This window comes from Ctenopharyngodon idella, chromosome 10 (genome assembly GCF_019924925.1).
Source record: "Ctenopharyngodon idella isolate HZGC_01 chromosome 10, HZGC01, whole genome shotgun sequence".
In the NCBI taxonomy this organism is placed as follows: domain Eukaryota; kingdom Metazoa; phylum Chordata; class Actinopteri; order Cypriniformes; family Xenocyprididae; genus Ctenopharyngodon; species Ctenopharyngodon idella.
This window is the reverse complement of record NC_067229.1, coordinates 5105250-5127688: the sequence shown is the minus strand read 5'-3', so window position 1 is coordinate 5127688 and position 22439 is coordinate 5105250. Positions and strand designations below refer to the sequence as shown.

The 22439-nt window shown below is 37.9% G+C and overlaps 2 protein-coding genes across 5 annotated transcripts in view; both read left to right on the top strand.

The window, feature by feature from the left end:
- Positions 1–1612: 1612 nt before the first annotated feature.
- On the top strand, positions 1613–18769 carry LOC127519758 (carcinoembryonic antigen-related cell adhesion molecule 1-like). Of its 4 annotated transcripts, none has more exons than XM_051907288.1 (8): positions 1613–1924; positions 2050–2370; positions 5302–5631; positions 5925–6248; positions 14895–15224; positions 16738–16845; positions 17000–17025; positions 17814–18769. In XM_051907288.1, the coding sequence occupies exons 1-8, from the start codon at positions 1873–1875 to the stop codon at positions 17919–17921; spliced, it is 1599 nt and encodes a 532-aa protein (XP_051763248.1). In that variant the 5' UTR covers positions 1613–1872; the 3' UTR covers positions 17922–18769. The 4 variants fall into 4 exon arrangements, with proteins under 4 accessions (XP_051763248.1, XP_051763247.1, XP_051763249.1 ...); XM_051907287.1 differs by having other exon boundaries at positions 16738–16854; XM_051907289.1 differs by lacking the exons at positions 16738–16845; positions 17000–17025; positions 17814–18769 and adding an exon at positions 16568–16730.
- Positions 18770–21738: 2969 nt separating this feature from the next.
- Positions 21739–22439, top strand: part of LOC127520217 (uncharacterized) — a 46455-nt gene continuing 45754 nt past the window's right edge. Inside the window, exon 1 of the mRNA XM_051908160.1 lies at positions 21739–22147. Within this exon, the coding sequence (XP_051764120.1) occupies positions 22099–22147 (49 nt within the window). The 5' untranslated portion in view covers positions 21739–22098. The remainder of the gene's footprint in view (positions 22148–22439) is intronic.

The following is a 22439-nucleotide window of genomic DNA, read 5'->3' as shown; positions in this document are numbered from 1 at the left end:
CATACGGAGTGAATCGGTCCACGATTCAGTTTGAGAATGATTCTGACAGTTTAAAGGTAGTATGTATTTAGCATTTGAAATGGGTACTGCAGTCCAAATTAAATATAGAGAGGGCTGTTTCTCCCACCCCCTCTTCCTCAGACTCTCACTCAGGTTGCCAGATTGAGGTTACGCAACAGGAACGAGCGCAATGGACAATGGAAGGCGACAAGCATTACACTGTAAGAAGATTAGTTGATTTATCAGCATTTTAATATTCCTTTGGTCAGATAGCTTTTTTGATGAATACCAGTTTTTTTCTTTTGGTTGGGTAGAATCTGAGATCTCTGGCTATATTTTCAGAGAAATTAGTATGTGAACTTAGCATGTTTACTAAATATCTGCAATTGTATTGTGGTATTTTTTATGCTTTAGTATAGTCAAAAATTACATAAACCTTAAAGAATTGAGAAAGGTCAGTGGTGTGTCATTGATTCACTGTGTGATTTATTTATAGCAACCTGTCAGTCAAAAGTAGAGCTGAAATCATGAAATCAGATTCTTATTTATTTTACTCTTTCATGATGATGTTTACTGGCGCAAGGATGGGACAACCTGTCACTCACATGAGATCCACCAATAGCAAGCCACAACCATCCAATCAATTTCCTCATGGACAAAATCAAGCTCTGCCCTATATTCTTTTTCTAGAAGCATTTTATTTGATATGCATCACAATGGGGAAGAAATCACATCTTCCGTTTTATGCAGATAATGATTGAACATCTGCATAATACCATCAGAGATGGGCACAAATACATCAAAAAGTATTTAGTTACAAATTACAAATACTTACTTATTTAAATAAAATACTAAATACTGCTGTAAAAAAAATGTAATTAAAATACAAGTAATTTGTAATTTGAAAATACAAAAATACAAGCAAAATTTACACGCAATCATTTGAAGTGCTCACTGTAACAATTCAATAGATTGATGATCCTTATAAAGATACTAAAGTTATTCCGTCAGAAGTGAGTGATTTTATCTTTTTCTTTTGTTGCTTGATTAACAATAATGACAGACAGCAGCAGGTTTATTAGGCTGCTGTCACTTTAAGAACGAAAGCACAGACCGAATATACTTATGGTTACATTAATTTAAGACACAACTGACTCTTCAATTAATCAGTGTAATTTTTTTTATTACCTGACCTGCCCATCCACGGATTATCTGCAGCGCCCGCAGATCTGCGCATCACTAGACAGTGCATGCCACTCTTTAGCTACCAAGTTCTAGCCATTTGTGTTAATCTTCTGTCCTATAATGGCATTCAGTGAATAATATCTGATAGTATATTTTACTAGATACTTTACCTTAAAGCAGTTTAACTACATTTAATTAAAATACTGCCCATCTCTGAATACCATAAATATTACAAAATTTAATCATACATTCAATTTATTTTAAAAATGACTGAGATTGAAAAACAAATAAATAAATAAATAAATAGCAAGTGCTTTGGCTGTCTTGTTCATCATAATTATTTTTTACATAAAAGCAACAGAACTTAAAATCTTTATTAGCAACACTGCGCATGAGCATGAATCACGTGACATCCGCCTTTGACGTCTTATCCATACGAGAGAGGTCTGTGCGTTTCGGCTGCACTCCTCTTACTATAGGGCGAGGCGGAGCTCATCTCAAAAGAGCGAACAGAAGCTGATTCATCCCATCACTAAACAGAAACTGAAAAAGAGTTTTGTTTTATATGCAGATTAAAGATCATCATTATGTCATCGCACTGCGTATATTAGGCTACTTTCAGTTTAACTGGTGAAAACAGAAGAACTGCTTCACAGAATCTGCAGTCATTTTAGGCAAAAACTGAAAATGCACCATGTCTCAGATTTGCTCTCACTGAGCATGTATTTACTCGTGTGCGGTAAGACATTTTTAGGTTATAATTGTCTCTTTGGGACAACGATGAAAACGAACGTGACGCAATTTAGTGTTTTAGTGTTTAGTGTAGTGTTTTAGTGTTTGGCTCGACTGTCATTTCTTCTTCAGGTGTTTTCGGTGCTGGTGCAGATGAAGAGTCAGTGTCTGTGATGGAGGGAGATTCAGTCACACTAACATATCCTTTGAAAAAAGAAGAAGAAATTATATGGTATTTTAATAACAGTCGCATCGCTGAAATCACTGGAGATCAGAGTAAGATCTGTACAGATGAACAGTGTAATGAGAGATTCAGAGACAGACTGAAGCTGGATCATCAGACTGGATCTCTGACCATCACAAACACCAGAAACACTGACTCTGGACTTTATGATGTATGGATCTCCAGAAGAAACAGTGGCGATGGAGGATCCTACTCTGTTGTTGTTCATGGTAAGACATCATTATGTTTAGGCTATGTGATTTACTGAAAATGTGATTTATGTAGGCTACCCTTTTACAGGTTAACCAGATATTTTCTATTCTTCATATTTTATATATGTAATTTTGTTACAAAAAGAAAAGATTCATCATTCATTCCTGTTATATTATAAAATTATTAGTAATCAGTTGTTTGATGTTTGGCTAATGATATGCGTGTGTGATTAGTCACGCCTACGTATTTACTTGGTCGCGTCTGCGGCTCGGCGCGCACACTTGAGAGAGAATAATGTTCGAGATGCGCTTCATTCATGGTGAACTCTCGCTGAAGAAGCCAGCATCTGTCTCTTTTCCTTCTTTCATTATTTCTTTACTTTTTCAGGAGTACTACATTTAAAAGCAACTCATGTAGGCCTAAATTTATCATATTAATTTATCATTAATATGATATTTTTTGGAGTGACATTAAATATTAATTTATATTATTTAAGAAATTGCTTCTCAAGGATTTCCACTGGAAGGGACTGAATTGGGGTAAAAAAAGGATAGTTCATCCAAAAATGAAAATTGAGTCATCAATTAGGCTACTCCCCCTCAAGTTGTTCTTGTTCAAGAAAGATATTTGGAAGAATGTTTGTAACCAAGCAGATCTCGCCCACCACTGACTGCCATAGTATTTTTGTTTCCTACTATGGTAGTCAATGGTGGGCAAAATCTACTTGGTTACAAACATTCTTCCAAATATCTTCCTTTGTGTACAGCAGAACAAAGAAATGTATACAGGTTTGGAACAACTTGAGGGAGAGTAAATGATGACAGAATTTTCATTTTTGGGTGAATTAACCCTTTAAATACAACAGACACTAAGGCTAATTCCCCCTCTTACTATCACTGAAGGCCATACAGGGAAGGTAAACGATCATTTCTCAAAGTCTCTCTTCATGGTCTTCATCATAATTTACCTAATACAGCATAGTTAGGTCTTTAGTTATATTTACATTTAAGTATTTTAGATATTTTTGTTATTCAGTTTTATTACATCCAACATAATCAAAAAATAAATTGCTTGCAAAAAATTGATTTAACTAAGCTGAATCATCCCCAACGAGACTAAATTTATGTTCCATGCTATTCATTTCTATTCCTGTCTCATAAATTGGGTCAGTGGTTTTATATGGATAGTGAAAAAAAAGAATGTAATACCATAAGTGTGTAATACCATGTGTACTAATAAGAAAAACATCCTTCTCCTGTATCCTATTCTTCTGTATTCCAGAATAGCAGCACAGCTGAAAGGTTTGTTTGAGCAGTGCCCTCTACTGTACAGGCATAAATGTCCATTTTCTTCAGTCTGATTCTGCATTCCATTCGGAAGGGCTCACCCCGTGCCCTAATCTCTTCAAAGGGTTTACCCTCCGGAGTGAGAGCTTCGAAGGGATGAAGGGTGTAGGGGTCAAAAAACCTCTTCTTTTGCAATGCACTTCAGCGTCATCTTGACGAGACAATCAAGGAAGCACCTTTTTCGCACATTTTGTATGCTGGTTAACCCCCCAAAAAACATATTTTGTTTAAACGTTCGTTTATTTATTTATTTACATTATATATTATGTATATTGTGTTTATGTATCTGAAACATTTGAATGGACTGATAAAGGGAGCTGTTAAGTATGTTTGTTGAAGTACAATATCATTTTGAGTAATTTTAGAATTTCTGTCAAATATTCAATTGACAGATTCTATGTAATTGTTGTTATTATTAATGTTGTTGTTATTGGTTTATATGCCTGATTTTGTATAGTGATTGTCTTTAAGACATAATTGTTAAATTATTGTAAACAATGTATTGAAGTGATACTGCTGACTGCCATGAATATAGCCATTGCTGCTGATATGGCATTAAATCATAAATAAATAAATAAATAAACAATATCATTTTGACCATAATAATGTACCAAATCTAACTCGTCTATATTTTACAGTAGTATAGAAAAATACTATACATACATTTCTAGGTAAGACCGAACTCCTGTGTAAAGGATCATGGGGGCCCGAAGTGTTCATCAGTTGTACCCTTTGAAATCCTTCATTTCGAAGGGCCCTTTGAAGTGGCCAGTTTTGAGCACTTCGGTTTGGAACGACCCTTCAATATGGCGGCCATGATTGTTTTCACTCCGAAGTGCCCTTCGTAGGGTGATACATCCCATTTGGAAAGCACCGTGAGGCTTATTCATTTCACTTTTGGTGTGAAAGGGCCTCAATATTTGTCAAAAAGTAATCCAAAAGTAATTCAGTAAAAAGTAATGCAATTAGGGAGTAATGCAATATTGTAATGCATTACTTTTAAAAGTGACTTTCCCTAACACTGAATATTCGTGTTGTATGATGGTCATTTAGTTGTTCTAGATCGTTCATGAGACTCATGCATGTTTGTCTGATGAGTGAATCTGTAAATCAGTGATGTTCTTCTGTTTGTTTGCCTGTGCTACATTTAGGGGTGTTCAATATTGTCAAAAAAAATCTTTCTATATTTCTGAAATTTTGTTGATATTAGACAATATTTATATTTATATCATTTTTGGCCGGCATTAGTGTGGGAACCGCAGGGTACCTTACGATACGATATGATCACGATACACGGCGCACAATAGCGGTAATATCACAATACAGCGATTTTGCGATAATATATATTGCTAGACAATCCTATAATGATACATCATGATATCGGTTTAACTATGAAAACAAAATGCCAGTGAAAAGATGCATGTCATTAAAACAGCAATGAAAATATTATTGTAGACAATACATTGCACAGCCCTATTTACATTATTAATCCACACATATTTCTCTACTTATAATCTTTATGATCTGAAAAAACATTTTCACAGCACTTTCCTGTTGTATAATTTTGTTTTGCTCAAAAGAAACTGTTCTTTTCTTCTTCAGGTGTGTCTGGTGTTGATGAAGACGAAGTGTCATTCATGGAGGGAGATTCAGTCATTCTACACACTGGTGTTGAAACAAACCAACAAGAGAAGATTAAATGGTATTTTAATGACATTCGAATAGCTCAAATCACTGTAGATCAGAGTAAGATCTGTACAGATGTTCAGTGTAAAGGTGGTGATGAGAGATTCAGAGACAGACTGAAGCTGGACAAACGGACTGGATCTCTGACCATCATGAACATCAGGACATCAGATGCTGGACTTTATAAACTACAGATCATCAACAGCAGAATGAGCATCACGAAGAGATTCAGGGCTACTGTCACTAGTGAGTATAATAGTGTTGATACTCATTAAATATATACATCTTTGATCTCGTAGGTTGATCTACTGTAAGAAGTCAGAGAAGTCATAATGTATAAGATCAGTCATGATACTGAATGTATGTTTGTCTGTAAGTGTAAATCAATGATGTTATTATGCTGTTTGTTTGTTACATTATCAATCCAGACATATTTCTCTACCCACTGTCTATATGATCTGTAGAAAAAAACATTGTCACAGCATTTTCTTTTTGTGTAATTTTTTTGGCAAATAATGAACTGTTCATTTCTTCTTCAGGTGCGTCTAGTGTTGATACAGATGAAGTGCCAGTGACTGTGAATGAGGGAGATTCAGTCACTCTAAACACTGGTGTTACAACAAACCAACAAGAGATTAAATGGTATTTTATTTATACTCGTATAGCTCAAATCATTGGAAATCTCAGTTATATCTGTACAGATGTTCAGTGTGATGAGAGATTCAGAGACAGACTGAAGCTGGATCATCAGACTGGATCTCTGACCATCACAAACATCTCAAACACAGACTCTGGAGATTATGAACTAGAGATCATCAGCAGCAGGATCAGCATCCTGAAAAGATTCAGTGTTTCTGTTCATGGTGAGAGGCTACGTTTTTAAATACAAGTCTTGTGCATTTAAGTTACATCAATAATGTATTTAATGACATTTTTGTTTTTTCATTTTACGGGCAAATTAATTCACATCTATACACATTTGTTGTTAAAGGGGACCTATTATGCCCCTTTTTACAAGAGTAAAGGCTGATTTATACTTCTGCGTCGTAGGTTATTCGTCTGTTTTCATTACTTCTGCGTCATTGTCCACGTCGACGTGCATGCAGACCACTAGGAGGCAGTGTCCGAGGTCATGTTGATGATCAAGGCAAAAGCCGAAGAAGAAGCGACACTCCCTGTCCCAAATGGCACACTTCATGTGGACTTTCGGTCTCGTGGACTTAAATTGCGCATGCTCACCGAGTCTACGAGTCCGTAGGCCGTCCCATTTAGCATTTTAATGCTCTGAAGTGTGCTCAGCAGCACCCCCTTTGTACCCTTGAACGGTCTTCCGCGAAGCCTGCATAGATCAAATGGAATCTTAGTTCAAATGGAACATTATGTATTATTACAACTGTATGCATTATTTAAATAAGCATTTATATATTGTCTAATGCCCAGGTGGCATAAGCAAAATCAGGCTGTATAGTTGACATGGAGATAATATTTTGCAAAAGAAAAGAAACCTGTTCTCGATGCTAAATATTATAATATTTGTATAAGATATTTGTGATATTTATCTAATAAAGGGACTGATGAGATGACCTTTCAGTTTATTCGGCTCCGTATGGAGAGGTAAAATGGTAAAAACAACAACAACAATAGGCAGCATATTCCCTGAACCTGCAGCTCCTGTCAAAAAACAACCAGACCGTTATTTCCGGCATGACGATCGAGTCTGTCCCAAAAATACCTCTCAATGCGCCCTCGTGGACTCGCGCCAAGGGCCCTATAGGTCTGCACTACATGACGTCACCAAAGTGTGGACTCTGAGGAAGTCCACAAGTCCGAAGTGTGCCATTTGGGACAGCCATAGATATACATAATAAAGGCTAGACGTCTCGTCCGCGCTGCTGGCCAAAGGAGGTCGACGTCCGCACTTGGCGGCCATCTTGTAACAGTCAGCTCACTCACTCGTAACATTGTGTTTTAATGGTGCATGTACTTTTTAAATAACCATAACTTGCTCAATTTTCTACCAATTTTCAAACTGTTTGGTTTGTTATAAACGTCAGAGATGTACTTATGACACTGCATACTTATGAATAATTATAACCATGGACTTCAATATGAAAATAACATTGCAATGAATATACACACGCACAAGGTATTTATGTTAAATCAGGCTACTAAAACTCAGTGTACAGAATGGCAACATGATATATATCTACACTTTTATAGTATGAATATTACTATTATAATAAAATAATTTGTATTATTATATATATTTAACTTCTTCAGGGTTGGGCCATTTACTAGGCTTTTCCCCTCGACATTGCACTGTGCCTACTTCAGAGATCACTGTTCCAAAAAAAAAAAAAAAGAAAAGAAAAGAAACATTCTGCGATTGTTTAAACAAACTTGTAAAAAGCTTTGGGTCAACAACAATCTTGTAATACTATTATGTCATAGCCCCGTTGTTCCTGTGTAACAGGACCTGTATTGTGCATACATCCACTAAGTAACTAACGATTATCCCAAATATAATCATAATATTGTCATATCTTACAGGTGAAAGGTGATCCCACGGGCTCTCGTTTTGAGACTACGGCGATTGGAGCATCCGTAGGCTGCACAAAAGTCTGGCATCTTCTCCTATAAAGCCAGCAATTTCTTGTATCATAATGTAAGATGTTTTTAACAAACCAAACCGATTGGAAATCATGTGCAACTTAAGTTATATTGAAAAGAAAGAGCAATTCTGCCTCTCCCACTGATGTAAAATTGCTGGGTAGCAGCTAAACTGTAACTACTAGGTCTCACTCAAAGCTTCTTGTTATTAGCCAGCTAATAATTACAACCACATCCACAAAGATTGTAATTTAGACAAAAGATTAGTTGTCATAAAATCGTTATTGGTGACAGTAAAACCTGTATAATTGAACAGCTCGATTGTGGTCTCAGCCTTGATAACTTGTGCAAGTAGCCATGATACAACAACTATGCTGCTCGATTAATTCATTTTTCGAAAAGAAAAGCTGCATGTCAACATGTTCAAGCATCCAGAATTATAGCCACGTTAAGAACGTTTGTAAGAAACCAAACCATTTGTAAATCCGTCAAGATTTCAGCGAGATAAGAGTATTTGTGTTCGTGCCTTTATTATCTATATCTATGATTGCAACACCAGTGCCCAGCAGTGGCCCTGCGTTTCCGCCATTTTGTGGTGAAAGCGACTCGGCAGTCCACTAGTTTCTTTGGCAGTATCAGCTGCTTTGTTAAAAAAAACGTACATTAAAGCTGAAATCCAACTTGAATGATTACAACACAGAATAAAATACTATCACTAGTGATCATCAAATTCTTTTAACAGTTTATTTTACACACTTTATATTTAAGTCTTCCACTTTTTTCACAAAACCTTTGCTCTCTATAAACCCAGTCAGTTTGGGTTAAAATTCTTTGAAGTTCAAGTATTAGCATTATAAACACTGAATTAATACCAACATATGAAATTAAATTAAGGACATGCATCAGAAAAATTGGGAATGTTGGACAATAAATACATGAATATAACAGCTTGATTTTGCAGTGTTGTCTAATGTCCGTTTAAGCAAAAGTGGGAATTATGCGATAACGGACACAGCAATGCATCATGTATTATAAGATCATTATGTTTGTAGCGTGATCCATTAAAACGTACAATATAGCCTATTTCAATTCAGACCTAGTGGAGTAATACTTCACAGGGGCCGTGGGCGGCCATGACGGGTCAGGAGCCGTGGGCGGCTATGGTGGGTCTGGAGGAGTGGTCAACCTTGGCGGGTTCTGAGCCCCACCCACATGTTTAACGCCCACATGTTCCCCACCCACAGGTTCATGCCCCCCCCTTCTTCTGGGAGATTTAGGGGGGGCTGGAAGGGCTCGTGGCATGGAGTGGGTTCGTGGGCTGGAGTGGGCTCGTGGGCTGCTGGGGCTGACTCGGGAACAACTGGAGCGGACTCGTTGGCAGCGGGAGCGGCGAAGGCTGGAGCGGGCTCGGCGAAGGCTGGAGCGGGGTCTGAAGACGGGGCCCAGGTCATCCCCTCATACTCAACCAGAAGCCCCACTGGCACTGGAGTGGGCGTTGCTAGGAGCGGCGGCTCAGGCTCGGAGGCAGACTTCACAGGGGACTTGGGCTGCTCGGCGGCAGAATACATTGGAGACTGGGGCTGCACGGAGGCAGAATTCTCTGGAGACTGAGGCTGCTTAGCGGCCTTCTTTTTCGGCCATCTGGGCCTAGCGGTGGACCTCTCTTTGGCGGGCTTGGGGTTTTGGTCCCACTGGAGGGGCATGTGGGGGAAACTGGCAGTTGGCGAACTGGCCAGGCCGTTTGTATTTCTGCGGGGACTGGACGAGGAAAACACGATTCTTTTTGAACCTCTTCAATTTCAAAATCAGAACCATTCAGGAAGAGAATCAGAATAATTGTCTCGACTAGGGAAAAAAAACATGCAGGTCCAGTAAAGCGAATTGTGTCCTCGTCCAGACCCACCAGAAAACAAGCGTTAAGTGGGGCATCTGGCCAGTTCACCAAGTAATCAAGCTCAGAAGATTCCTCCACATACCTCTCCAGCGGGCGACTGTCCTGCCGAAATCCCCAGAGACGATCCACCGCTGAAGGGAGCTCCTTCCTGGGAGGAAGGCGCTGGCAGTTCCTTTCAGGAACAGGGACAAGGAAAATGGCCATTTTTTTAGTAGAAGTCCAGCGGTTTTGGTCCGTTCTTCTGTTACAGTTGCTTGTAGTGGAGAGAGCACAAACACAGTCTTCTACGTTTATTAAACAAAGCAAGGCTACAACACAACATTAACAACAACAAGAACGGACAGGGAGTGCTAGGAGTGAGTCCAACTTATAGGGAGTGCTGACGAAGACTAGGGATGCACCGAATATTCGGCCACCGAAAATTTTCGGTCGAAAATGGTCCAAAAGTACATTTTCGGTTTTCGGCCGAAAGACTTTTATCACCGAAACAATACGGCCGAAATGTTGTGATGACGCAAACAGAAACTGCGACCTGCACGTGCTTGTCTGAAGCATATAGCGCAGATCACGGGCTCCCGCGACATTCACTTCACACCAGTGGGTCTTAATAGAGAACATTCTCTCTCTTCTTGCCCCCTTTGAGCAGCTAACTAAAGAGATCAGCTCCTCTGATGTATCTGTAGCGGACGTTATTCCTTTAATCGCAGCTCTAAAGCGTCTCCTAAGCAAAGTGGCTGAGACGGACCACGGACTGAAAACAATGAAAAGTACACTCTTAGAGTCTGTCAGCACACGTTTCACTGAGATCTATTCGGATCCTCTGCACTTCATCACGACTGTACTTGATCCGCGTTATAAAGACCATTACTTGGATGCGGAAATAAAGCAGCGCGCACGAGAAATGATCCAGGCCACGATGGTTGCGGAGAACCCGCGTGGAGACGGTGGCGCAGCAGCGGCCAGCGCAGGAGAAGGAGATCAGAGCGCAGAAAAAAAGACTCGTCTCTCTGCACCAGATGAGGGGCATGCACCCTCGTCTGATATGTTCAGTGAACAGACTTCACTGTGATAAAGCAGAGAAGCTACTCTTCATCAAGAAAAACCTGCCACTTTACCTCAAGAAGTAGAATGGGCTTTATTTTATACTGTGCATTGTTGCAATGTGCTAAATAAATATTTGCATAATTTGTAATTGATTTATTCTTTGAAACTTTAATATTAATTTATGCAATTGCAATGCCTTGATTTTAGTAAAGTTAGTACACAGTCATAGCCATAAATGCAATGGTACTAATAATTGGCATAATTTCTTTCGGTGTTTCGGTTTTCGGCCTTGGTTTCCTCTTTTTCGGTTTTCGGTTTCGGCCAAGAATTTTCATTTCGGTGCATCCCTAATGAAGACAGCAGGTGCAGGAAATCCAGGGAATGGCGGGAAGCTGATGAGGAAAGTGGGTTCAGGTGTGCAAACAAGGAGGATCATGGGAACTGGAGTCCAGGACAGAGGGGAACTGTGACAGTAAAGGATTCTATGGTCCAGTTAGTATTTTCACCCCATTATGGGGGCCACGCTACCGGAGCGCCATCTAGTGGCTGTTACCCAAAAAGTATCAGAGTGTCTCCTCTTGGGTTCTATACTCTTTGCTCTGCAGGACAGTGGCCCTCCAGGACCTCGCTCTAATGTGATTCTTTTGTTTATATGCATGTTTGACTCATTACTGTGCATTCACACCGCCGCCGGTGAGAGCGTCAAAATTCGCCTTGACTGCCCTGTGCGTTCAAACCGGTGCTGGCGGGAGGGTCAAAGTATATGACAAGTTGTGGCAACCAATCGAAATCCTCTCAAGCGAGGACCTCTACACTGCGATAGGTTGCCCCTGAACCGCGTCATAGCTCATTACCATAAAGTTGACCTGCCGGCTCTCATTGAAAATGAATGACTTCCTGTCACTTTGACGCTCGGCGGCGGTGTGAATGCACAAGTGGGCGTGTTTTCAGTGCCGACACACCCCCAGCGTTTGAGAGCAGAGAATATACTGCTTATTTTTTTGAGATTTTCATAACTTATTTCATTTACTCGCCGATTTTTTTTTTTAGTTTTTTTTTTTTTTTTTAATCATTCAAATTTGACTGGGTGGTTAATAACACATTTTTCTGTAGTGTGACAAACTCAGAACACATACTTTAATATGGCTTTGCAGGGACTTTAACTTTATTTTATTTATCCGCTATATTGACGAGAATGTTTTGAAGGATATGGTTTACTTATGACCTTTTTGTGCGCTTAAGAGGCTGTTGTGTCGACCTTCAGTTTTATATTGATTTTAGGAAATAAATGTTATTGCTCTCCTCACAAATCAACTGTTTCTTATTTTCACTGGCATGTCTCTCAGGTGTCGAGGACTAGAGCATCTTTGAGCCTACATTCAGTATGAGTAAAATACTTAAGTACTATTAAAATCAGATTTTTAGACTTTTACTCAAGCCGCATTGGAATTGGTGACTTGTAACTTTTAATGGAATAATTTTTGCTGCAAGATATCTGTACTTTTACTCAAGTATGGTTTTCAGGTACTCTTTACACCTCAGCTGTGTTACCACTAGCTGCTCTAGTGAGGATATAAACATGGTGGACTGTGTGCCGCCCACTTTAAAGGAGGCATCTATGCTAATAGGGCACACTCCATCACCAGCTGTAAGCAGGGTCTAACCCTTTGTGTTACATCATAAAAGATGGTAGACATCGCTTCTCTAGTTGCCCATCAACTGAAAATTTTGCCATCGTATATTATATGCGGAGTTGTGCTGCAGTAAAAATAGCAACAGGTAGCGTCAGTAGCTCACCCAGTGCAACCATTTGCTGTCATCAACTTAGAATGCACTGTGCACCTAAACAAAATGGCGCCCCCCATTGTCCAAAATATGTAATGGATTTTTTAAATAACACAAATCTTTCATGGGTTTTCTACTACATATTTCAGTAAGAGACAACATTTATGTTATAATAAGCCATACAAGTCTTAATACCAGGGGTTCCCTTTAAAGTGGAATTTGTAGAATTAAAGGTGGGGTATCCGAACTACACTGTTTGGAAGTTAGTCGGGCTGATACCAACAATAAATGTCTAACCAATCAGCATTAGGGGGCATATGATGGATGAGGAGACAGAATGAGCAAGAGGGAGATTTGAAAAGAAAAAAAAATGCAGAAAGAGAAATGAGACATTACAAAAGAGCTCAAAAGAATATCACTGGAATAAAGGTTTATGACTGGGACCCGCATTAATATTAGAAAAGCTTTCCAGCACTGGAGAGAGCTGAGCGGGAAGGCCTGAAAACAGATGCGGAGGCTGCTTTGATCCCGCTCATGTGAGCACACTGGGTTTTGATTGTCTGGAGCTGCTGTGCTGTTTGCGACTAACAACGAACACTTTGTATTGTGTACTGTATGTTCATTTTTTGTGCTTTATTGTTGTTCGTTCATCAACTGTGCTTTATTTTCCGTGAAGCATTTTGTTGCGCATCAGCTGTGATAAACAGACATCCATTCTCGTATCGCGTGTGTAACAGTGGCCAGATAGTGAGAGTTCTGCAGTTAAACCACTGCACACTGATGACCGCTAGAGAATGAGGTATTTAGCGTCATTGTTAGTGCACTCGCCTCACCTGCCAACAGCAGACAGGCCGGGGTTCAAGACTGACTTGGAGCAGGGTGGTTAGGATTGGAGAATGAGTTTTGGAGGTGGAGCAATGAAGAGAGGGGTGGGTTTGTTTGGGTTGATTTCAAATATCAACAATGTCCAACAGCGTGCTGAAAAAAATGATACCCCACCTTTAACAAATTTATTTCAGTATGATTTTAAACCAATTTTTTTCCCATTAAGTTGTTTTATCAGTTTGTTCAGATGAAGATGACAGTTCTCATCAAACAATCTCTGATCACCTTTTTTTATCATCTGTTTAAAGGTACATTTAGCGATTTCTGAGAAACTGTTGAAAGTGGATCAGACCCAGCAGCACAATGCACTTGTAGACAATCAGCAGTAGGGGGCATGTCCTCATGATGGTGAAGGAGAGAGTTTGTGGGCATGTCCTCTCATCATGGGGAGAAGAATGAGCCAATCAGCAGTAGGGGGCGTGTCCACTCATGATGGGGGAGGAGAGAGCCAATCAATGGTAGTGGGCGTGTCCCCTCATGATGAGGAAGGAGAGAGAGAGAGAGAGAGAGAGAGAGTAAGTGAGTGTGTCCTCTCAACAAGGTTGTGAAGAGAGCCAATGAAGGGAGGGGAGTGTTTAGTTTGATTTCAAATGTTTCTCAGAAATTGCTTACTGCACCTCTAAATGCATCTGTTATTTCATTCTGTTCTTTTTTTTAGTTCATTAGGAATCCAAACTGCATTCTAGCAGAGGTGGAAAGTCCAGGGGTCAGAAAGTAAAAGTCCTGCCATATTTTTATTCCACCCACTGAAGCAGTGTTAAAGTTAATGAGATAATTAAGTGATTAATTGAGTGATGATTGACCATTATTGAAGACACCTGATGATAACAAGCAGAATCACCAAAGGAGAAAAATCACAATTTTTAAGTCACCATCACAGAGATGAGTGTTTGCTTTAGTTGAGCTCTTGACCCTTGACTTTTTAATATTAGATTTTGTTTGGGTTGTTGTAACTGAATCGTAACAGCCAGATGAGCAAAGAAAAAAGATGATCAGGTGGTGTTGGTTATGGTTTCACATAATCATTATTTGGACTGAATCGCTGAACTCATTTAGAACCCAATCTCTGAGTTAGATTTACATTATTGATTACAGCAGCACTGTGATTAATCACTTAATTGTCTCATTAACTTTAACACTGCTTCAGTGGGTGGAATAAAAAATATGGCAGGACTTTTACTTTCTGACCCCTGGACTTTCCACCTCTGCATTCTAACGAATTTCATGTAAATAAATAAATAAAATAAATAAAAAATAATATACAGTAATCAGCTGCTTATTTGTGTTTCAGGTGTTTCTGCTGCAGAACAAGATAAAATGAAGAGAAAATCAGTGATGGAGAGAGAATCTGTCACTTTAGATGCTGGCAAAATAAAAACAACAAATCATTCAATTATGTGGTATTTTAATGACATTCTCATCGCTGAAAACACTGGAGATCAGAGTAAGCTCTGTACAGATGAACAGTATAATGAGAGATTCAGAGACAGACTGAAGCTGGATCATCAGACTGGATCTCTGACCATCACTAACATCAGAATCACAGACTCTGGAGAATATAAACTACAGATCAGCAACATCAGATTCAGCATCATAAAGAGCTTCAGTGTTTCTGTCACTGGTGAGTTTCATTTAGTCACCCAGTACATGTTCCTATGAACAGTTTTTATATAAATTTTGAAATAAAGTAAATGTTTTCATTGTGGCCTGTTTGAAAAAGTGACTGCAAATCAAGTTACACACAACAACTAACACGTGCTGTTAAAAAGTCTATTGTTATTAACAGAGGTGGAAAGTCCAGGGGTCAGAAAGTAAAAGTCCTGCCATATTTTTTATTCCACCCACTGAAGCAGTGTTAAAGTTAATGAGATAATTAAGTGATAAATTGAGTGATGATTGACCGTTATTGAAGACACCTGATGATAACAAGCAGAATCATCAAAGGAGAAAAATCACAATTTTTAAGCCACCATCGTGGAGATGAGTGTTTGCTTTAGTTGAGCTCTTGACCCTTGACTTTTTAATGTTAGATTTTGTTTGGGCTGTTGTAACTGCCAGACAAGCAAAGAGAAAAGATGACCTGGTGGTGTTGGTTATGTTTTCACATAATCAGTATTTGATCTGAATCACTGAACTCATTTAGAGCCCAATCTCTGAGTTAGATTTATGTTATTGATTACAGCAGCACATCAGCTTTATCAATGTAATACAAAGGATTTCACATAAGGTGTGCTGATCAAAAATTAATTGTCTTAGTAATTTCCTTTATTGTCACTACTTTTATTTATGCATGATGGGAGCCATGGATGAATTTTGATTGGTGGCACCCAGAATGCACTGCAACATGCTTTTTGATGGTCACCACTGTTGAGATTCACACACTGATCCTTGATGTCTGTGTGTGCCTAAAATAAATACTTTTGATCAGCACACCTTTTGAGAAATCCTTTGTATTATATTGATAATGCTGATGTTCTGCTGTAGAGTCACAGTGCTGCTGTAATCAATAATGTAAATCTAACTCAGAGATTGGGCTCTAAATGAGTTCACTGATTCAGGTCAAATAATGATTATGTGAAAACATAACCAACACCACCTGATCATCTTTTATCTTTGCTTGTCTAGCTAACTCAGTTACAACAGACCAAACAAAATCTAACATTAAAAAGTCAAGGGTCAAGAGCCCAACTAAAGCAAACACTCATCTCCACGATGGTCGCTTAGAAATTGTGATTTTTCTCCTTTGGTGATTCTGCTTGTTATCATCAGGTGTCTTCAATAATGGTCAATCATCACTCAATGTATCACTTAATTATCTCATTAACTTTAACACTGCTTCAGTGGGTGGAATAAAAAATATGGCAGGACTTCTACTTTCTGACCCCTGGACTTTCCACCTCTGGTTATTAACATGAAAAATACATGAAATGAATCAGTTTTCCTGTGCTGCTGTTTCCTTTTCAGCTCACAGTGCTGATGCTGCTTTAGATGATGTTCTTCTAAATCCCACTGGATGGCGCCATTTATCACTTAAATCAATGTCATACAACTGATGACCAAAGTAGCAGACAGATAATTGTTAAAAGTTGTCTGAATCAGTCACTCTATATGTAATAATGACTGTCTGTCTTCAGCTGCTGTAGCAGGAATACATGCTGCTGTTGTTGTTGGTGTTGTTGTTGGTGTTGGTGTCCTGCTCCTTGTTGCTGCTGGTTTAATTTACTATTGCAAGCACCAAGCAGGTAGGAATGGTGAGAATTGCATACAGCTGATGTAACAAGATGGAAATATGCTATTTATTGTGTGAAAATAGTCTTTAAAAGATGTGAACAGTTTTATTTTTATTCTAATTAACCAAAGTACTGTGTTTAATTGAGTTTGTTGTTGTTCAAACAGGCAGCAGGAGGGAGGACAGTCTTCAGGTAAGATACCATGTGAACTGAATCTGCCTGCTGAAAAACTAATTCAGATCTGTGAGTTTGAAACGTGTTTGAGTGTTTTATGTGGTTTTACTCAGAAATCACTGTGTAGAAACACCAGTAATAACTGACTCTTCAAGACAGTGCTGCTCTCTTATAGTTTTACTATAAAGATTAATATAGGAATACATTTGTTGATATTATAAAGTTACTATAATAATTTGTATTGCTATCCTTATATTATTATAATTTATTTATTTACCATAGGACAACCCTAGCCTAGGATCAGGGTGTAACATAAATGTTTCTCCCAAATAAACTACATAACAAGTGATAAAACAAATGACAAACAATATGAAAACAAAAAGCACAACTTTAATAAGAGAGCATGTTAGAGGACCAATACTGTCCAATACTGTCTTATTTACATTCACCAGTGTGATAGTTTAAGCATTTTAGATGTGCAGACTGTTTAGCAAGATGGTTTCAACAAAAGCTATTTTTTGCTGTGCGGAGGAATGTTTGAGTTCTGAAATTTAGAATATGTTTTATAGTACAATGACCTCTGATATGTCAACAGATCAAAGAAATTTCGATTGCTCATGTCATGACCCCTTGAGGAGAAACACCCCACATTTTAGACATGTTGTTCATTTTTTGTAAAAGAAACAACTATGCATTCCTCAATTATCATGAGAAAAACAGCATTTCAAGTCTTTAGTATTTTTGTGTTTGTGTAACTGAATCATCAGTCCTGTTCTTTTACCTTCTCTTAATCTGTTTTATTACAGGGGAATGATGCAGAGTACTCGCCCCTTAATCAGAGTAACTCTCAATTGCTGAATGTGATGTCCCCTAATCCGTCTGTGTCTGAGGCTGCCAATGAAACACCACAGTAACATTATTATACTGACTTGAGTAATCCCAAATTCTGATCTACTATGCCATTTTCGCATTGTAGCGTGGATGGAGAAAACAGAGGTATTTGAAAACGATGATGCTTGTTTAGTCATGCGACGCATTATAACATAGTTATACCTTGGTCTGTTTAAATACTCGATTCTAATTGGCTGGAAGGTGTGCAGTAAAACCATTTAATGCACAGGTAGTTCCAGTCAGTTAATCCCCCACTATAAACATTGGTAACCCACAGTTACACTTGCAAACAGAGTGAGAGACATATATTAAAACGTTTATTTAGGTAGGCTAAATGGATGATTTTTGCATATCGTTTAATTTGTACGGTGAATATGGCAATTTTGAGAAATGGGCCCAGGCACAAGACGAAATAGAAGACTTGGAGAAGACATTGAATGACAAAAAGCGACACAAAGAATTAACACCGGCAGAGCTATAAGATAGAAGGCGACAAAGATGAGGTCAATACGAAAATGACAACTAAATGGGCAGTTAACACTTTCAGTGACTTTTTGCGCCAAAGACAGAACAATTGTGATGTCAAGACCTACTCTGCTTCTCTTTTAAATGAGACATTGCGGGAGTTTTATGCCTCTGTTCAGTCTACCGCTGGACGCGAATACAGTGTTTCAAGTTTGATGTATCTCAGAGCAGGTATAAACGGTGATTTTTTTTTTTTCATTTAATTTAATGCATTTAAATAAATGTAATGTGTCTTTACATTTATAGTAAACTGTGGTTAGAGACGCCGGTCTTATTTCACACTCTACATAATTCATTTTAAAAAATGATATGATTAGTTCAAATAAAGATTGCCTTGTCACTGTCAGTGTTGCCTGTCATTCATAAATAATTTTAATAAATCCATTAAAGAATCATTAAGTTAGCCTATGTTAGCTATATGCTTAAAGGTGCTAAAGAGGATGTTTTGTTTTATACATTTTTGCAATATTACTTGAAACTGTCTTTACTAACTGATAAAAGACTATTTATTAGGTGCACTGAAAGGAATAATATTAATATACATCATCTGTGCACGAGGTAGAGCCTTAAAAACATCAGCCAATTGTTTACGCGATCATCGCGTAAACGATTGGCCCTCTGGCTTGTCAATCACTGCCATGACGTTCCTTGTGAAAGACGTGCGCGGCTGCGCGCTCCAGTAACTTTCCACACTCCACAGGCGCCGCATGCAATGTTATTGTCAGGAGACAGGAGTAACAACTGCAGATTATGAGTTACCTGCGGTGAGTCCGACATAATGAATCCACTAACACGACACAGCGAATGCCGGTGGTAAACACTCGTGTTCCAATACTCGTGCACGAGTTTTGGGAGGCGTTCCCTCGAAATAAGCTGTGAAGGAGGGGGGTTGTTCTTACGCATGCGCTCATTTCAAAAACTCACTAACAGTCTTTGGTTTCTCAGTCGTCGAAAACATCCTCTGTATTACCTTTAAAATGTTAGCCCATAAAAAACACTATTTTATTTTCAGTAAAACGGTACTGAACTTTGACTTGACTTGAAACGACATTAAAACGGATCTGATTCACTCATAACAGCTGGAATCTGTGAGTTTGTTAGAAAATAACTAAACTAAGCTAATAATTTATAGAATGACTGTCTCCGTACATTACTTACTGATGTACTAAATGTTCACCTGTAACATTTTAGGATTCAGCCTTTGACCTTTACTAAAGCTAACTAACTGTTTAAATCCATCTTTAGCAATATGAACACAGTGTCCAATCAACTGTGATTTTAAAAAGTTTTTATTTCGTGAACTTATATTGGAGGAAAGAAAAGGCTGTTCTTGGAAGTTTGAATTCTTAGTTAGGACACTAGATTAGGACACTAGATTGCTCTCCAGTAGTACAGTATGCATGCTACTTGCAGTACTCACTCTTCAAATTAAAAAAACAAAACTTTGGCTTTGACTAACTTATCAGATGCATTGTGATTAACATCTTGTAATGTATAACATTTCAACAATAAAACAACTGCCTACATTTCTACTTAGTTGGCATCCATTTGTTATCTTGTTGTGATTGTATATGCAGATGAGTTCATATACAGCCAGTGACCAGAAAAAAAGAGACTGAGGAACAGAGGGAGAAACGGACAAAGCTAAACCTGAAGCACATCTTTCATCACAAAGCCAACAGGCAAAACCTGAACTAAAAACTAAGCACATGCAAGAATGTACAGGTGCAAGCATTTAATTATTTGCAATATCTGAGAGACATTTATTTATTTTCAGTAGGGATGTAAGGATTCACTCAACTCACGATTCGATACGATTCACAATACTGGTTTAAGATTAGAGTTTTACACTTTTTTTTTTTTTTTTTTTTTTTTTTTTTAACAAAATTAGATTTAAATGTGAAAGCGTCTTTTTATTTCTTCAACATAATGCTGCATATTTCTTTGTGAAATTGAAATATCTTTATAACAAAACTAAATTGAAATTTTTAAACAAATCCTAAACCTTGGTTACCACTGTAAACAAAGCAGCGCTGCACGCTAAAACTACTTTAAAATGCATTGTACGGAAGTAAGATGAAAAGAAAATACCATCTAAACTTTTCTGAACACAGTCAGTTCCCCTCAGCTATATATTCATATAATCCCCCACCCCCAAATGTATCGCGATTCATTTATCATCTCAACCGACTTGAATCATGTTTTAATCGATTTTCAACCGGTTCCGGATGCATCATTACATCCCTAATTTTCAGCAAACCTCAACCAAGATGTCAGTTGAGCAGGAGGTAACGGTTCCTATCACACCACGGGTCATCATGCTAGAAGTTAGAAATAGTTGTTGAGAATTCTATTATATGCAACAATTTAGCTTAAAATAAAGATAATTAAAAGCATTAAGAATGTTTGAAAGGTACTTGTCCGACTGTATTAAATATAGGCTATAAAAGTAGAAGAATTTTGTGTAAATTCCCTTGACTTTCATGGTAAAAAGAACGTATTGATTTCAAAATAGTTTTATAATTCAATTGAATAATCCATTTATCAACTACTGTGAATGTAAAAACAAAACAAAAAAGCCTCACATTGTGTAACATTTGAAGGAAGGGGTCAACAAGCATGTGAGTGTTTTCTTATAGTCTACTCTGGGGTTGGAGATCACCAATGTTGGTCTTGGAGGGCTGCTGTCCTGAGTTTAGCTTCAACCCTGATATAAACTCACCTGCCTGTACTTTACATTTATTTGTATAGTGCTTTTCACAATAAATATTTGTTTTACAGAAAATCCAGAAAGTGTCTGATTTCAGTTTCTTAGTTATGCATTTCATAAATGTTCGTGTACAAATCACTAATAGAAACAATGTGTTAATTTAAGGCAGAAACAATGTGTTCATTGAAGTTATGAATACAAGTTGTAGCAAAGTGACTTCTGTTCAAAGTAAGGTATTGCATTTAATATTGTTTAAGTCCTTATCTGATGACATCATAAATGTGAGCCTAGTTTCAGCAGAGACAAGAGCATGAGGTCATGGCTATTATTGCTCCTTGAGTTAAGTTGATTTGAAGGCACTTTCGGTATGTAGATATATTGCTTAATTTTATTTAAGTTTTTATGTCTTATATTCCAAATATTAATGTATTTTCTGTATATCGTTTCTGATATAATTTATGCTAATTATATGTGATGTAAAGAGCCTTTATTGTGCTTATGTAAACATGTTATTGACTCTGTACACTTACAACTCTTTATTTTGTATTTATTACTATATAGATTGTGTCTTGTTTGTGTCTCTGAAAGCTTAATAGGTTAATATTTAAATTAATCCAGATCTTAACAGTAGCCTTCAGCTTTTTTTGGAATAATAAAATTGCTAACAAGTAATGTAATATACATATTAACACCATAAAATAACTTTTGCACAGAATTGTACAATTGATCACATCTTATTGGCTTCTCATTGCGCGTCAATGTCTCCCATTGGTTAAGCATAGAGACAGAGCGACATGCGTCATAATCTGAAAACAAGGAAATAAATAAAGGGAAGGAATAAAGGGAGGAAAACAATGGCCTTTACTTTCAGTTTTTTGTTTTTATTTTTTTAGTAGCGACGGAACACTTTAATGGATTAGAATCTACATTAAAAAAAAAAAAAAAACCTACGAAAAGCAGTGAAAATGCTTCGCCTTATTTTGCCCTCATTGCTTTGGTGTTTACGTGACTGTGGTAAGACATTTAGACCTATGTTTCTCTTCGACTCCCATAAAGTGGAAGTGTCTCTGAGTTTTTGTTTTGAATATGCTCTAATCGCTTTATATTCGACAGAAGTGTATTTACGGGTTGTGCTGGCTGCGTTTGCTTGGCATTAACATGCGATCCCCGTGATCTGGTCAAGCCTATCGGGTCATTAGCCAATCCACAGCGTTTATATTGTTTACAAATCAATGTTTATCAGGCCTTCATCACGTAAGGAGGACGCTTCATAGCGAAAAACACTGACAGTTCCCATATTCACACG

What these genes read in the sequence shown, in the direction of transcription:
- LOC127519758 (XM_051907287.1), top strand. Translation starts at nt 1,873, where the DNA reads ATGCACCATGTCTCAGATTTGCTCTCACTGAGCATGTATTTACTCGTG. An exon ending in CTACTCTGTTGTTGTTCATG is followed by an intron (nt 2,371 to 5,301) that starts GTAAGACATCAT and finishes TTTCTTCTTCAG; the next exon opens with GTGTGTCTGGTGTTGATGAA. An exon ending in GGAGGGAGGACAGTCTTCAG is followed by an intron (nt 17,026 to 17,813) that starts GTAAGATACCAT and finishes GTTTTATTACAG; the next exon opens with GGGAATGATGCAGAGTACTC.